The 16760-nt window shown below is 33.6% G+C and overlaps 1 protein-coding gene across 2 annotated transcripts in view; it reads left to right on the forward strand.

Moving 5' to 3' along the window:
- Positions 1-16760, forward strand: part of NEGR1 (neuronal growth regulator 1) — a 523078-nt gene that overhangs the window by 369842 nt on the left and 136476 nt on the right. For both annotated transcript variants that reach the window (XR_005554954.1, XM_039329096.1), the window contains exon 4: positions 8840-8971. Coding sequence is in view for 1 of the 2 variants with exons in the window: in XM_039329096.1 (XP_039185030.1) it covers positions 8840-8971 (132 nt within the window). In the remaining variant the exon portion in view is untranslated. The remainder of the gene's footprint in view (positions 1-8839; positions 8972-16760) is intronic.

Raw genomic sequence — 16760 nt, forward strand, 5'->3', positions numbered from 1 at the left:
AATAATCTTGCTGCTGTTATTAAATTCAACATTAAAATAGTTTCTTTAGCATCAAAATCCACAAAAATACCCAAAAGAAATAACTGGGGAGTAAACTTAATCTTCCTTTTAAAAACATTTTGAATGTTCCACCAAATCATAATCCAAAAGGCTTTAATATTTTTACAAGTCCACCAAACATGAAAATAGGTTGCATCCAAGCAACCACATCTCCAACATTTAGGTTGCAGGTTCGGGTAGATACAAGACAACTTTTTAGGATCCAGATGCCATCTATAAAACACTTTATAAAAATTTCCCCTCAAATTTTGAGCCTGTGTAAATTTAACATTTCTAATCCAAATTACCTCCCATAAATCCAAGAGTTAATTCTGTTTAACATTTCAATAGAGCAAGCATCTATAATGATTTGTTTTTAATCAGCAAAAACTACACAACAATATATTGGCAGGATATTATTCTCATCAAAATATGCATTATTCTTAATTGGTTAAATCAGTGGTCTTCACACTTGGCCCTTTTATGACTAGTGGACTTCAACTCCCAGAATTTCTCAGCCAGGCATGTGCTAAATCAGTGTTTCTCAACCTTGACAATTTCAAGGCATGTGGACTTCAACTCCCAGAATTCCACAACCAGCATTGCTGGCTGTGGAATTCTGGGAGTTGAAGTCCACATGCCTTAAAATTGTCAAGGTTGAGAAACACTGTGCTAAATGATAGCAATAGTCACACAACTTTTAATTTCTGTACCATTGAAGCTGAAATTGAAGTCTCAAATCCAAATGAAATCTGAGAATTAAATAAGAATTAATTATTAATATTTTAAAAGAAAAATGTTAAAGAGTTATTCTCCACTTACTCTCAATATATCCCTACTATGTTGGTTTTTTTGATTGATGGGTAGGATAACAGAACATTAAACATTATGGTCACTTGATCTACAGTGATCCTGGGGAAAAGTTCTTGATGGGCTCTATATGAGGCCACTAAAGATTACAATGGCTCCTAATTGTCATGAGCCTAATTTACCTCTACTTTTAAAGGATTTGTGATATTTCCAAAATTGTTATTTCTTTCATTGGTGATAGATTAACAAAACCCTTTCATGACAAATAAAGAGACTATATGTAGAGGCAGTAATTGCTTTCTGATTTTTCTTTCACCAGTTTGTGCTGGGTCTGTGCTGCTTATGTTCTCATGTTGAATAGAATGTTTATTTCCTTTTATTTGGCATGTGCCTTCAGATGTTTCTTGCCTCAAAGCTTAGACTAAAACTGTGTACACTGGAGAAATTTATTTTTTTCTATTTTTTTTATTTACTGCTCACCAGATGTTTAGTATATATATTATTAATGAAATGCAGTTGATAATCCTCTATGTTTAAACCAAATCATATGTTTTATGTGGCATTTTTGTTTTTTATTGCCAGATACCATTGTTTTACATTTCTAGAGATCTATCTTATCTCATCTCTCACTCTTATCCCCCTTGCAACCTATAAAATCAGAATATACTATGTCAAAGTGCCCAACCCAAGGTTATTCAATAAAGGTCTTGACTAAATCTTTCCAAACTCTGTGGTATTAATTGAAGATATTAGAGCATGCATTTATTCCAGGCAAATGATAAACTCAGTCCATGAGATCTATCCATTTATGCCTATCCATTAGTGGGTGTTTACTTGCATGTGTAATGGTGAAGAGCCTTGATCTCATACTTAAACCATGTTTCTACTTTTCTGTAAGTGCTGGGGTTTTAAAGATCTTCTGATATTTGTCCTGATAAGAAGTAACATGAAATCTATGATACAGAGTTCTCATAATTAGGGTTTTTCCACTAGATTATGGGTGTCAAACTCACCACATCACCTGACGTGTTGCGATGTATCGCAGCTTTTTTTGCATTGCCAGAGCTGGGTTGGGCGTTGCCTCCATATGATGAAATCAGCCTGCAGTTTGACACCCGTGCACTAGAGGCTTATAACATTTTTTGTTGCATCACCTGGTCATTGTTGATGTGATGTGATGCCTCAATACTTGACTTAACAATGGTTGGATATTTCTAGAAGACACTCTTCAATCACTAATAGTGAAATAACCTTAATCTTGGTCATCCATGCAGAGAATAAGACTTTTGTTCTATATGCTTCTATTGCAGTTTGAAGCAGTTTGCTAACATAGATTATGTCCACTAGAGTTATATATAGTCCCTTAAACTCCCATTCCCTGGAAGGTTATTTAGTTTTCTTGTTTACCTTGATGTCTATTTCATTTGCCGTAAATACAAATTAAATTGATCAAAAATAAATGTGTTGTCTTTTTATTAGGCTCGTCGGTTACTTTGGTTGTGGTTGCTTTTTTATACTATTTGTTTTTAAATTAGATTTGTGTTTTAACTGAGCTTTTAACATAGTTGGATGACATTTTGTGGCCACGGTAGGATTTCAGATGAAAAGCCATTTATATGTAAAACGACTTCCATCTGGGAGTTAGACTTCATGTACGTTTTATGGCTGAACCAAGAATACATGATCATGATGACAAATACATGTAAAATGTATTTCTAAAAAGGAATATAGCACTTATTTGATAAACAACTTCTTTCTTTTTGGATCTGTAATATATTTATTAACTGTTATTAAAATGTAACATAATGAAAAGTTAACATAGATTTATCCATTAGAAAAATGTTTATAGGATTGAAATACAACGTTAGAGTCTTACATTTCCTGACTTCCTCTGCATTCAGCAATGTTTTAGCTGTGAAGAGGCTGGGAGGTGGGCTTTTGTAGGATAGATTAAACCTATCCACCAATGTATAATATCAAACCCTGCCAACCATTTACATCAAAGTTTAAAACTCACAAGGCCCCATCATTCCCATTCACTTTTTGAAAGAAAAAAACAAGTTACAAAATCTTGAAAAGTGAATAAATAATAATAAGAACAATAATAATAATAAAATAAAAAATGGGTCAAGGAAGGAGTATTAAGTATGTTTGCCTCCTTGAGTTATTAATAAAAAAATAAAATCTGGATAAAAAAATCAAAAATAAACAAATGTGCTTTAGACCCTCCTTTTTTAATTAGTATTTTAGGGTGTGGCTTTTGATCCTTTTGAGCATCCTTCTAACATTTAGAAGGAAACTAACCTTATTTAACTAACATTAGACACAAAGGAGATTGTCTCCCACTTGCCAGATTATGGAAAAAATATACACTACATTTACATAACTCTGTAATATGTTACAAATGACTATTCCCATTCTCAGACCCAGAGTCAGAAAATTTTATTATAGATACCCAATAAAACTCAAGCATTTCAATAATTATTTATTCATGAAGTATATCTCAACTACAAAAATCCATATGAACAGTAGATTGTAGCCAAGATTTAACTCCTTGCTGCTCTCTATAGACAATAGGCTAGAGTAGATTTGGGCTGTGTTAGATAAGCTTACATATTGACAGTCAATTATCAATTTGGAAAAATTATACAGAGTAATGAAGAGCACCCACACAGCTTAATATGTTTCTCAGATCATTCAGGCAGCAATGACATCTGCACCAAGCAAATGAAGGTTACGATTACATTACAACCAAGAGGGAAGAACTCTTTGTTGCCATTAAGTGTCTGTTAGGTCAACTGGTTGATTGTCCTTATGGGGAAAATGATTGGAAGTTCTCTTCAAGTGTACAAGCACTGCTCCAGGACATATCCCATATTATGTTGAAACAGCTTTTTCCGTGGGGGTTGGTGACCTTCAGAATGCTGTTGGGGAAAATCAGCCACTGTCTTTACAATGCTACACCATGCAGCTATACAAATGCATGATAAGGGTATGCATGGGGTAGCAGGATTTAGAGTGATAAGTGATTCCTGGTTTCAGGACAAAGGAAAGTATAAGACAAAGACAAAGGATAAGTCCACACTCTGCAATGTACAGTATTTTGACTGTTTTATGCTCACTTAATTCTTTGAAGATTGTAAGAACAAATTGATGGATGTCATCTTCTTTTGAATGTCTCCTGTGAAGTCTTACAGATTCCAACACTTAGAAATGACTATTTTGCAGGGTAGAGAGGATGATCATTATTTTTCAATATTATTCTCTTTACAGCATGTAATTTTATTTGATTGCTGTAACGTTTTCAAAGATGTGCCCCAACAGGAATATTTGATTAAGACATTGTGACAGAAACAAATAGCAAGTCTAATAAGAAAACTACATGCTTAACAACTTTTCTGCATTGTATTGCATTGCTGGAGATACTTGTTATTTAGTATTCTTTCACATTCCCTAATTTCCTTCTTCAGCCCACCAATCACAGATTTCTCTACAAGACACATAAATTTTCTATGAAGTTACTGTTTGTGGTTTGTTTTTCTTTTTTGTTTTAAAAAAGCTGGATTGGCAAGTTGTGATACTTGTGCGATACTGGTGTACTAGTTGTACTCTGAAGCCTGTCACTTCTGTTAATATTAGAGTGGCAATAATATTAACCTTGGTTACTCTTCTCAAATCTTCAAAGCCATCAGTACTACAATCCTGGAAATTACTCAAAATATGAGAGATGGAGAAATCCAACAATGTGAATGAAAAGATACAAAAATAAGAATTATTAAATATTAGATCTGACTGGGAATAGCTTGTCTATGTGTATGACAAATATTATCCATTTTCACTTTACTACTATTATGAATGCTGTTTTTAAGATTTTATTTGAGATAGTTCCTGAATATCATTCCAGATTATTTCCAAAATCAGAAATCAAGTTTGCTATGAATACAAAGCAAAACTCAGATTTTAGGGGGGAAAGCGTAGCATGGCCTATATTAAGCAACACATTTTTGAGTGTCTGGAAAGGACAGAAAGTTACTTAATGAATTAATATTTTTTAAATATCAGAATGAAAAGAAGTGCTTTGAGAACTATGTGTGTTGATTTGCATGTGTGGGATGTAAATTTTATCCTCTCATTCAGGTAACAAAATAACTTGGTCAAGTTGAAATATTCAGCTATAAATATCAACTATAAGAGCTGATATCCAACAAAACCAGAAGATTGCCAGCTGGAAAAGGATGACTTGGTGGTTTTATTTATTTTCAGGGTACCTGCTTTCTAGGTACTTTATGGACAGTGTTCATAAAGTAAAAATACATATACTATGTTTTGTTAGTGATAACATAATAGTCTTCTAATCTTTATTGACATAACTTTTACCAATTTCCAGATTGAAATGGTATTGGGTTATTTTCTGCCATAGTACTTTTCTTTGTATTGCCTGAAATTTGCTGCTGATGTATTTGTTAGGGTGAAAATCCTAAATGCAGGTTGCCTAATAATTTGAAATTATTTTACTTTCCAGTTGACAAAAATATGCTTGTTTCTATTACTCTAAATCCCAATGAATATTTAGTTCTCCATATAAGAACCTGAAGATACAGGTTGTCTAAAATGTGTTCTTCAGAGCACAGTTTAATTCAGCGGAGAGTTAATCATTATAAATAAGTAGGATTTTTGCAAATCAATAGTTGATGGACCAGCCTTCCAAAAAGGGCAATTATATATGAATAAGAAGAATCAAAGATATTTAAAGTAAAATATTGCACACTGATTAGCTAGAGCAGGGGTTCTCAACCTTGGCAACTTTAAGACTTGTGGACTTCAACTCCCAGAATTCCTCAGCCAGCTTTGCTTTGCTGAGGAATTCTGGGAGTTGAAGTCCACAAGTCTTAAAGTTGCCAAGGTTGAGAACCCCTGAGCTAGAGGGTGAAATTTTCCTATCAGTTTCAAGGAGCCCAAAGTTTTACATGCCCATTCTTCTCAATTTTACTCTCTACTGCAGTAAAATCAGCACTATGACATTAACCACTCTTCAGTAAGAATCTGTTGCAAATCTATCCACCAAAATATATTCAATTATTGGTACAATATAATGTGAATAAAGCATAGCTTTTCTATCAATTTGGTTGCTAATATAGGCTTCATTTCACAGTGATAGCAAACAATACTTTCCTAAAAAGTAATTTAATCCATCCACAGTCAAATACAACAGCAGTCAACCACATCAAAAGAACAGCTGGCTCTTTAGCTGAAGTTTACTTTTTATAATGCATTCTTTCCATCCAAAAAAGGGGATGGGAGAGAAAAATAAAAAAATTCCATTGCAATCTATATTGTATCATTAATTGTTTTCACCCTGTTTTATCCCTCTTTACATTTGCTTTTCTGAGGCGTATGTTTGTATTAAACTATCATTTATACATTATTTCACTTGGAATGATCTAAATTATCTAGGAAAACAGCCAAAAAAATTGGCAAAGTTAAAACTGATACCAATGTTACTTGCCAGATTGTATAAATTTATCCTACTGGATGAAATCACACAGTTGTATCAGCTTTGGGCTGAGCAGTTGTGTGTCTGTTTTTCTCAGCTCTACCCTACTGGAATTAATGGATATGCTGTCCATGACTTTTTTAGGTGTTACCAAATACTACTTAAAGTGGCTTACTATTGAAAGACTGAACTTGGCATTTTTTCCTAGCTTATAACTATTTTGCTTTGTTTTATTTATTTTATATTTGTTCTTTGGAAGAATACTCTCTTGGCTTCATTTATCTATAAACTCAAATTCATATTTTTATAATGTACCTGGAAAACGTACAACTGTAACAAACTTTTGCAGAAAGACAGCATGCATATAGTAGACTTTGGGCATGAAAATTAAAACAGAATTTTCTTAAAATAAAAAGTGTTCATGAAAAGAAAATGAGTGCACCATTCTCTAAACCTTAACTGAGTGACTGTCCTAACAAGAATAATAAAACTATAAAGTCATGGAGCAAGAATGGTTTTTAAATAAGTTGTGAGAGATTGTGATGTGGAGACCTTGGGGAGCTAAGCATAACAAAGAATAATAAAGGAAACATAAAATAGTTCTTGGCTGTGATTATTTGGAAACATTCAAGGGGAATGGTCTTTATTAACCTTGGGATATAGTGAGGTAATTATGTTTCTTGATATTGCATTGAGCTCTTCCATCTATTTCAGGTCAAATTATATAGTTACTGATTAAATGATCAAATGATTGGCTAAAGAACCTAAGGACCTTGTAGAAAGTGCTTCAGAACTGGATTTTGGAATGAAGAGTTGTAACAAAAGGGATAGAAAGGAAGATGAACAAATAAAAATAAGGAAAGGAAATAGGAGAAGCTAGCGAAATGTGTTTGGATGAATGTGTGTATAAGTGGGACTATGAGAATAATGGCATGTAACTCAAGTTCTTCTCTTTAAAATGTGAAGCTTCTCAATTCTTCTCAGAAGATCACATCAGATTTAAAGTTTAATGAGACACAGCTTCATAGCTTCAAAATGGTGTAGAAAGCTTTGAATTTTATTATATATTCAAGGATAAGTCCCATTTCTCTTAGAATCTGGTAGGTTCAAAGAGAAATAGTAGGTGTATAGCTTTTGCCAGAAGATGGGTTGTTCAGTTTTTATGTGGCATGTGGAGTGTCTCCAGTCATTGTGGTATGCAACATATTTGAATCAGAATAATATTTATCTTTGGAAAATGATTATTGCCACAGCTACTTCTTGGAGAAGATGTCTGGGTGCAGTCTCAATTTTAGATAGGGCTTTCTTTCAAGGATTTATTTCCAAATCAGTTATATTAAGAATTAAGTTGAACAAGATTCAACACATAATTAGAACTGTCAGAATGATATATTGTTGTTAGACAAATGTTCCCCTATGATTCTAACTGCTTATAACATATTGGACTGTATTGATGCTATGATATAGAGTCATATATTTTAGATCTGCTTCTTTTTTCATACTTATATGGAATTACTGTAGTTCTTTGTGGTTAGATAAATCTCCACTCATGTTCAATATGATAACACAACAGTGACCCAAGTTTGGAAAGGATCTGTGAGTACAGTAGTTTAAGTAAAACAAGTAAAGTGAGTAAAACAAAAAAGCCTGAGGCATTTACTGTTGATGTATTATTGTCTTGCTATTCTGTTTCCTGATTTTGAATGAAGGAACATAGTCTATATGCTTCAGCTATAACATAATAGATATTGAAACTGTAACTGAACAGTGAGATTAAAAATCTTAGGTCAGAATGAAATAATTTTCCATTGCAAAAATTGGGTGTATGCATCAAATTATTTTTTTTTGTTCCACGTGCAACCATATTCTATAAAAATCAATATAAACTGAGGTATATTCATCTTACCAGCTAGAAGGCTGTTCAGCTCAACTGCCAAATGGGCATAGAGTTATTTGTAGTATGCTGAAGTTAGGTAATACTAAACTGTTTCATGGACTAGTCACTGTTATAACACTGCTGCTAAAATGAGATTATTGTGGGCCACTTGGTATAAACCAATTAGGAATCACAATCAAATTAATTTATTCTGCTTTATTGTAAAGCTATGTTGACAGAATCTTGCAAGTCCGGAAATACAGTTCTTCTCCCTACCTCCTTTACAGCCCAAAACTAGGGAGGCTCTTTTCTGAGTTTCTCCCCCCCCCCCACTACCCAGTTTCCAGTTTTGCTGTTTCTTATCTGACCATTCCTCTGGCAGTGTCTCTTTACCCAAATTCCCAAAGTCTTTTCCACATACCATTACAGTTGTACAATGTGAGATTGTTTTCTGAGCACAAGAAAAGAAGTAAAATGTACTCATTTTTCATTTTAGAAATAGTTCTGTCAGTAGAACTTTTGTGTAGCATGTTGTTTATGTCTGAATAAAATTCATTCAGCTCCAGTTCCTTTTCCCTCAGATTTCCTATGTTCAGCATCTTGTTCTTCTTTCATTTCAGCCAAACCCTTTGAAAATGGACAATACTTGGACATCTATGGAATTACAAGAGACCAAGCTGGAGAGTACGAATGTAGTGCTGAAAATGAGGTCTCAGTTCCAGATGTGAAAAAAGTAAAAGTCACAGTAAACTGTAAGTCATGATTTTTGTTTTCGTTTTTTTAAAGATGGATCACTGTGATTTTAGAAGCAAAAATCAGTTGTCAATAAATGATTAAATGTGATGTAAATTCTGCATAAAGATTACATGAGAAGAAGATCATAGCAACAGGCTCTGCCCACAACTTGAATGTCTTCTGGAGAATGTCATTGACCTTTTGTACCAGTGGAAACTCTTGGCAGTTCTTACAATAACTTATTTTTTGTGAGCATGCGTTATTTCCAGCCACACATCTCAAAAAGACTTATTTTGAAAGCCTTTCTCATCCATCCAGAGATTTCTTCAACATATTGATTGGCTGGGCTGCCTATTGATTCATTCCACTCTTTCTTTCTGAATTGGAAACTATAGGAACGCACCCATAATGTTCACTAATTTCAGTCCTTGATAAGAAGATAACAGAACTCCATAGATTTTAGCAAAACATGGCATGACAGAAAGCCTAAAATGAACAAAGACTGTGAGAACTTTTCATTCCCCATTAAAAAGGTCTTCCCAAAAAGATATCTTTGGGGGACAGAAAAATTTGCTTACATGAAATATTATAACACATTTCTCTAATAACAAATTCAAACTTTCTGGATATTTATTCAATTTATATAAAAAAGAAAATGATAAATAAAGTTTATTATCTTCTTATTAAAGTACCTTATTAAAGTACCTTCTGTACTTTATTTAGACTGACTTGTATTTTCCTCGTTTCATGCTTTTATAAAATTCTGAAGTCTATTTATGATAGTTTCAGTAATAAAAATGTTTGGAGTTGCTACATATTAAGATTAGGATTGAATGGGGGGAAAAACTCAGCTTAATTTTAAATGATAAGAGTTGTAACAGTGAGGTTTTGAAGAGATGAGAAAAATTTCTTAGTGGCCAGTCCTTTTCACACACATAATAGCTTTTAGATTATAACTGTGTTTATGTACACATGCATATACAAATAGGTCTCCATTATACTTAATATTAACATACCACTCATTTATTATTTCAGGAAAAATGCAGTAGAAAAATTGTAGGTCTTATCATGGGCCATTGTTTCTCATTTTTGGCAGCTGCCAGATGTGTGGACTTCAACTCCCAGAATTCCTCAACCAGCAGACACTGCCCTAAGAGAAATGAAATAATACATCCCTGTATTGCCAAAAGAAATACTGATACTTAAGAAGACACTTTGTGTCTTGAATCAGAAGGAGACTGGTAGCGTCTTTTCAGACTAATACTTAAATAAGACTAAAGCCACAAATGTTGTTAACTACAGATCATTGTTAGATTAATGGAGTAGATAAACTAATGGATGATTTAGATTGATGAGATATGAGGTGGGGAGATGAAGTAGTTATGGCAATGCAGGTTACATCTAAGACACATTGCAAATACCATATGAATTTACAATTAAAAACCAATTGTGTTTGTGGGGAACTTCTGAAATCTTCTGATGTATGTCAGTTCTTCTGTCTTTGCTCAATCATGTTGGTAGAACTTTTTGTTCCAAAAGAGCTGCTTTGACATATTTTAGGAACTCTGGGAGTTGAAGTCCACACATCTTAAGATGACCAAGGTTGAGAAACACCACTCAAAATATTCTCCAATCCTAATTGCAAAACTTAGAACACATTTTAGTTTTAGCAGAAAATGGGAAAGCTGCAGCATTGGTCCTAAAATAAGGAAGCTTGATATATTTTTTTTAAAAAAATAGAACTCCCATAACCCCTACAACTTTGGAAAATTCTGAAAATCTTGACTCTGTATGTATGTCTGAAAAAGTGTCTGTTTTGCATCATATAATTCATCTATTGACATTTTAAATCTAGGTGGGCATCTTCTTGTCATTTGTTTGCCCATTAGGCAAGCTACTCAATTTACTTGGCTTTGACACTACCTCCAAGGCATGGAGGTATATTAACATTTTTGCCAGAGAGAATTTTTTTTCTTTAGCAGAAGTATGATTTTTTTTTTGAGGAATTTATGTGCTCTCCCCACCCAAATAAAATAAAGCCTCATCAGCAAGACTCTTTTTACTTTAAAAGCTGGTATTTCAGGGTAATGCATTCTTCACCTTCACATGCTTTTTTTTTTAATATATATATAGAGAGATTTTTTTCCTCTCAATGGGAAACATTCAGGTATGTAATCCCTCTCTCTGTAAATTCCCAGCACCTGAATAATCTAGAATGTGCTTCAAAGAAAACTATGATTGTATTTACTGAGCTCAGTGAACTGTATTCAGTTTTTCTGAATCTGACTTTAACACATAACTTGGTAAGCTTTTTCTGCATATCTGGTGAGCCTGTCATACTACTAACAATATATTGCTAATGAGGTTTCAATCAGCTATTGCCTGCAACTAGATTAGGAATATTAGAATTCTTCCTGGATTGCCCAGAGCTGCCTTATTATGATAGTTTTCACTTTCTATCTGCTTAAGAGTGTGTGTGTGTGTGTGTGTGTGTGTGTGTGTGTGTGTAAACTGTATATAATACATATATTTTATGTACTCAGTCATAACTTTATCTTCCATTAGAAAAATGGATCCCATTTGAAATCCAGCATCATTGACATCCCCCTAGATCTTCTATAACATTAGTTACAGATCTTCTGTGATTTATGCAATTTTAGAATGTGAATACTGTTGATCGTCACAAGGTATGAGTTAATATAAAATATGCCCTATTTTAAACTTTCCCTCAATATCTTGCTGGCCACTTAGAAGTAGAATAATGGGCTATGCAAGTCTTTTGCTGGATATAATACAGTGCTTTTCATTCTTGCTTGAAACATTCAAATGTAGTTTACAAGATAAATGGCTTATGGTAGATATACTGATCTCAAACTTCCTAAAGCAGTCCAAAATTCCATAATAATTTAATACTCCAGTGAAGCAAAACAGGAACTTTTTTAATGCAGTTCATACAAACCTTGACTTTCACATCTGTCCAACTCTTTGTAAGGATAAAGGAAACAAGATAGCATCGTGGTTCAAACTGTACTGTATCCGTCCTTCCAACCTTTTCATATATGGTTCTTTTTTTTCTAATATTGAAAATCCCACCTAGAATATCAGAGAAATCTCATAAAAGCATAGTATATTGTCAGACCAAGCTCTGTATTTGAACTGCAGTATATTGTTACTTATATATATATCACTGGTCATCTGACACTAGAGAACAAAGGTTACTATCTTTCCTGCCAGATGAAAAGAAGATTTTTGAGTAAACTATTGTATTATCAAGGGTAAAAAGTCCAGCTAGGAGAAAGATCATGATCCCTTGGTCTTTGATGTGAAAATTTTGTATCATTTACCACTCCACTGCCTTTGGACACATTGAACAGAATTCTGTTGTTTTTTTTCCTTCCCCTATGTTGCTGTAAATCCCAGGTAGCTGCCCCAAAATCGATGACATTACATCAGATTTATAGTAGCATTGCAAAGTGCAATTTGTCCTAATGGCCTTGGCTCTACAATTGTAATTAAAGTAGCTGTAAATGTTGATAGATGGTGTACGTGCAAACCCTGATTCACTGAGGAAATTCCAACAAACTGCAACTTTTGCAAGAGAGACTTTGTGATCTCTGTATCATGCAAATCACCATATGCCTGGCAAGAGAGTTAACTTATCAAAATATAACAACAATTGCATTCACCAGATGTGCTGTTTAACAAAACAGCTGCGGGCTGGAAGCTGCTTAGAATCAGAGAAATGATTTATGGGTGTGTCTGGATTTTAATTTTCAATGAATATATATGTTAATGTTTGAAAACAAATTCCCATAATGTCTTAATCTACTTTGTTGCTTTCAGTGCATCTAATTCTGAAAGTCATTCTGCTAACACTTGGAGTGTGTGAGGGAAACAGTATATTTAGTTTCTTTTTACTGCCTATTTACAATGCAAAACATACTTTCTATAAATAAGGAAAGATAGATTTACTCGGGCATGTTTTAGAAAGAGAAGATAATTTGAACACATTTTTAAAATGTTCTTCCTTGCAAAATAAGGATATAGAAGGTTCTTGAATTGCAATTTCAGAGGGTAAATGGAGTATTAAGCACTTACACACGTAAACCTACAGAATTTTTCTTTTTCATGCCAGTGAGAGGACTGTATATACTGCCTAATAATTCTTGGCTACTATCAAACAATGGTACTGTCAGGCTGCAGTGTGACTTGAAAGTGATGAAAGTATAGAGCAAAAAAAAAGGCACCCTATTTTGTTGAAAACACCAAATTCAAACAAGCTCTCACAGAATGTGAGAAATAGAACCAGATTTCTCAAATCCTGGATTGTTATGTAGCCATACAGATTGGTAGCAGAAAATTGTTACATAGCCATACAGACCAAATAAAATGTACAGTGTACTGTCACCATGGGCTTTGCTGCTTAGCGGTTTTTCAACTGTAACAGGAAACTCTCCTCAGAACAAAAGGAACCATAGATTATAACCATAGATGCAAACTAAACACTGCCATCTACTGGCTGAATACTTCTGTAGTTGTTGCAATACAAAATACATTCCAACATGTACTCCAACAGCCTTCAACAGTAAATGATTTACTGTATGAACTTTATTCAGCAGAAACATTTTTAGACATTAAATATTACAAAATATTGTGGATCTTTTCCATCAATAGGAAATTTTTTCATCCTCATTCCTTCCCACATTTTAACTTCTAATGAGCCCAAACTTGTAACACTTTGTTTAAGAAATAATGAACAATGTTTATGTCACTGATGATGGAGTAGACTGATAGCTTTTTTACCTACAGCAGGTAATTCCATAGTACCTATATAGAAAAATAGTGGCTCTCTGCACAAAGCAAAGTGACTGTGCATGCCCAAACATATGAAGAAAACCAGGTATTGTATCTATAGTAGCTATATGAGCCTGAGTAAAATAAATAAATAAAACACAGCTGCTTTAATTATTTAAAAAGGGGGAAGTTGGGGTCTAGATAAAGACCTGCATTTTGCAGTACATTTATACGTCCCTGCTATTCACTGTTCCTGGAATTTACCCTTTGTTATTGTAAACCTTCTGAACAATATGTTATGGTTTCCCTCTGAAAATCCCATGAAACAGTGATCTCAGTGGAATGCAGTTCATTTTTCTTCTAACCAAAACATTTTACTTTTTACAGAATTTTGCTAAAAATTAATTCTAAGCAAATATGCAGCATAAACAAAAGGCCTAATTTTTATGTTGGATATTTATTTTTATGTTGTAAACAACTGCTTAGCCTTCTAAATATACTGCTCAAAAAAATAAAGGGAACACAAACCGATAGGATGTCTATAGGTTTGTGTTCCCTTTATTTTTGTGAGCAGTATATATACCAGGAAAAATTATCCCCATTAATGATTTTTTCTTATGTGAAGATTTGTATTTGTTTTGCTTCTGAGACATTACAGTAAGACTTCTGTTTGTTCTTTTAGTATATATAGTACCATGATTTTTTGTTTTGTTTTTTGTTCTGTTTTGATTGTACCAATTACGCTTTTTTAAAATTAAATATGTCATCTTGTTTTTGTTTTTAAAAGATAACTTTATAAATATAATAGGTGTTGGTGGATATGTTGTGGGGGGTAGATGAGCAGGAATATACAATTAGTAATCGAGGGAATGTTTAATTGCTAGGGAGAATACCATTCCAACAGAATTAAAATAAATAAGCTGTGTTTCATTTTGTCAGTAAGGTTTTATTTGCATTTTTAATTGTAAGGCAGATGCTGATTTACCTGAGTTTAGAACTCTAGGTTAATGTAGCAACATATGAATATGCCACCTGAAATATTGGCTGGAATTTTCACACACAGCAACTTTGCTACTAAATCATTTGGGATATCAATATGTAATTTCAAAAAAGAAGTATTAATAAGAACTTATTAAAGTCTTAAATTTCTTGTAATTGAAACTGGAATCCTGGAATATTTTAAGACAAAACTATTCAGTTTCTAATCTAGACACAATTGTAATTGAGAAGTATGATTTTCACAGATAGCCTTTGTTAGATCCTCTTGGCTAAGTGCATATTTTGAGTGACTGTGAAAGGATTGGTGATCTCTCCTTGGGAGTGGGAAAGGACAAATTGTTAAGGAAGAACTTTTAGAAAAGACAACTCAGTCATGAAAAATAGGATAGCATGATAACAAAACTCAAGATAATCCTATCTTGATTTTCTTTGGTATAAGATAGGGCACAGAGAAAGTCTTTAAGGTTTTCAAATTTCTGTTATGCTATCCTACAACAATAAACTGGAATCCTTGTCTTGGCTGTTTCTTGACCTTGCCTACCTTGAAGAGCTGACAAAAGATCAAATTTCATTGTTTACTTCAGCATACATTTATGAAGGATTGGGGGCTATTCATGGCTATAATTAGTTCCATTCTGCATAACCTACATACAAATCAAAGCTGTGAATATAAAATGTAGTATTTAGAAGAAGGAGGGGAAATTGTCTTAAAATATCATAGAATATTAGAGTTGAAAGGAATCTTAGAGATCTTCTAGTCTAACCTCTTACTCAAGCAGGAGATCCTATACCATTTCAGACAGATGGCTATTCAATTTCTTCTTAAAAGCCTCCAGTGTTGGAGCACCCACAACTTCTGAAGCAAGTTATTCTACTTTTTGATTGTTCTTACTGTCAGGAAATTTCTCCTTAGTTCTAGGTTGCTTCTCTCCTTGATTAGTTTCCATCCATTGATTCTTGTCTTGCCTTTGGGTTTCTTCCTTGCCAGAAAATGTGGTTATATTTCAACATTATCTACTTTGGTCATCTTTAAATGTGGTAAAATTTCTCCAATGTAAAGCATAATAAAACCATCATAGGCAGCCACAAAACAGAATCATAAATAAAAACTTCCCACATGCTATTACCATACTAGAGCATTGCAGTTTGGCAAGATATGCAGTCAGAAAATGGACATGGATTTTCACAACCAAGACACTATATTTATAAATCAGTCTACTGTCTCTACCAGTTTGGAAGTATTTTGTCCATATGCAGTTCATTAATTTTGTATGCAACTTTTCTACAGATATTCACTTTGGGGTATGATTTTTTTTGAGTTAAGAACGGCATAAAAATGTGCAAGTATCTGGAAGGACAATGATATGTACAGAAACTAAATGAAATTTGTTTGCTGAAAAAAGTTAGATTTGTGGTCATTTTCATCAAAATGAGTATGACCAATCCCCAAATACCCATGTAGTTGAAAGTAAATGTAAGCCTGATGTATTCAAGAACTTTGGCCTTTAAGATTTTCCTTTCCATCACCATTTCAGCTTTCTTATGTCTTTTTTTTGTGTGTGTGCAAGGGAGTACTGTTTTTAAAAAGGCATTGGACTTCCATTCCCCACATGAGCTATTCTTGGAAGAAGATATTCTGGACTCAGGCAATGTACATTCATTCCTTCATTCATTCACGCATTCATTCATTCATTATATTTTATTGCACCTTTATTACTTTATAACAGTGTTTCCCAAACTTGACAATTTTAAGGCATATGGACTTCAACTCCCAGAATTCCACATTACATCAGACTGGCTTCTGTATCCCATCTTAACAAAACAAAGTCTGACTATGGAGACACATTGCTTATAGGAAACACCTTCTTTTGATCAGTGTGTACAGTTTTACATATAGGTATGTGCAATGCTTTTTTTCTTAAAAAAAAAAAGGTGCTGGAACTCACACACGTCATACAACCCGCCTTGCCTACCCTACAAGGTTCCATCCAAAAAAGGTGCCGGAACTCCGTT

This window comes from Crotalus tigris, unplaced genomic scaffold, assembly GCF_016545835.1.
Source record: "Crotalus tigris isolate CLP2741 ecotype Arizona unplaced genomic scaffold, ASM1654583v1 scf7180000024387.2241675, whole genome shotgun sequence".
NCBI classification, from domain to species: domain Eukaryota; kingdom Metazoa; phylum Chordata; class Lepidosauria; order Squamata; family Viperidae; genus Crotalus; species Crotalus tigris.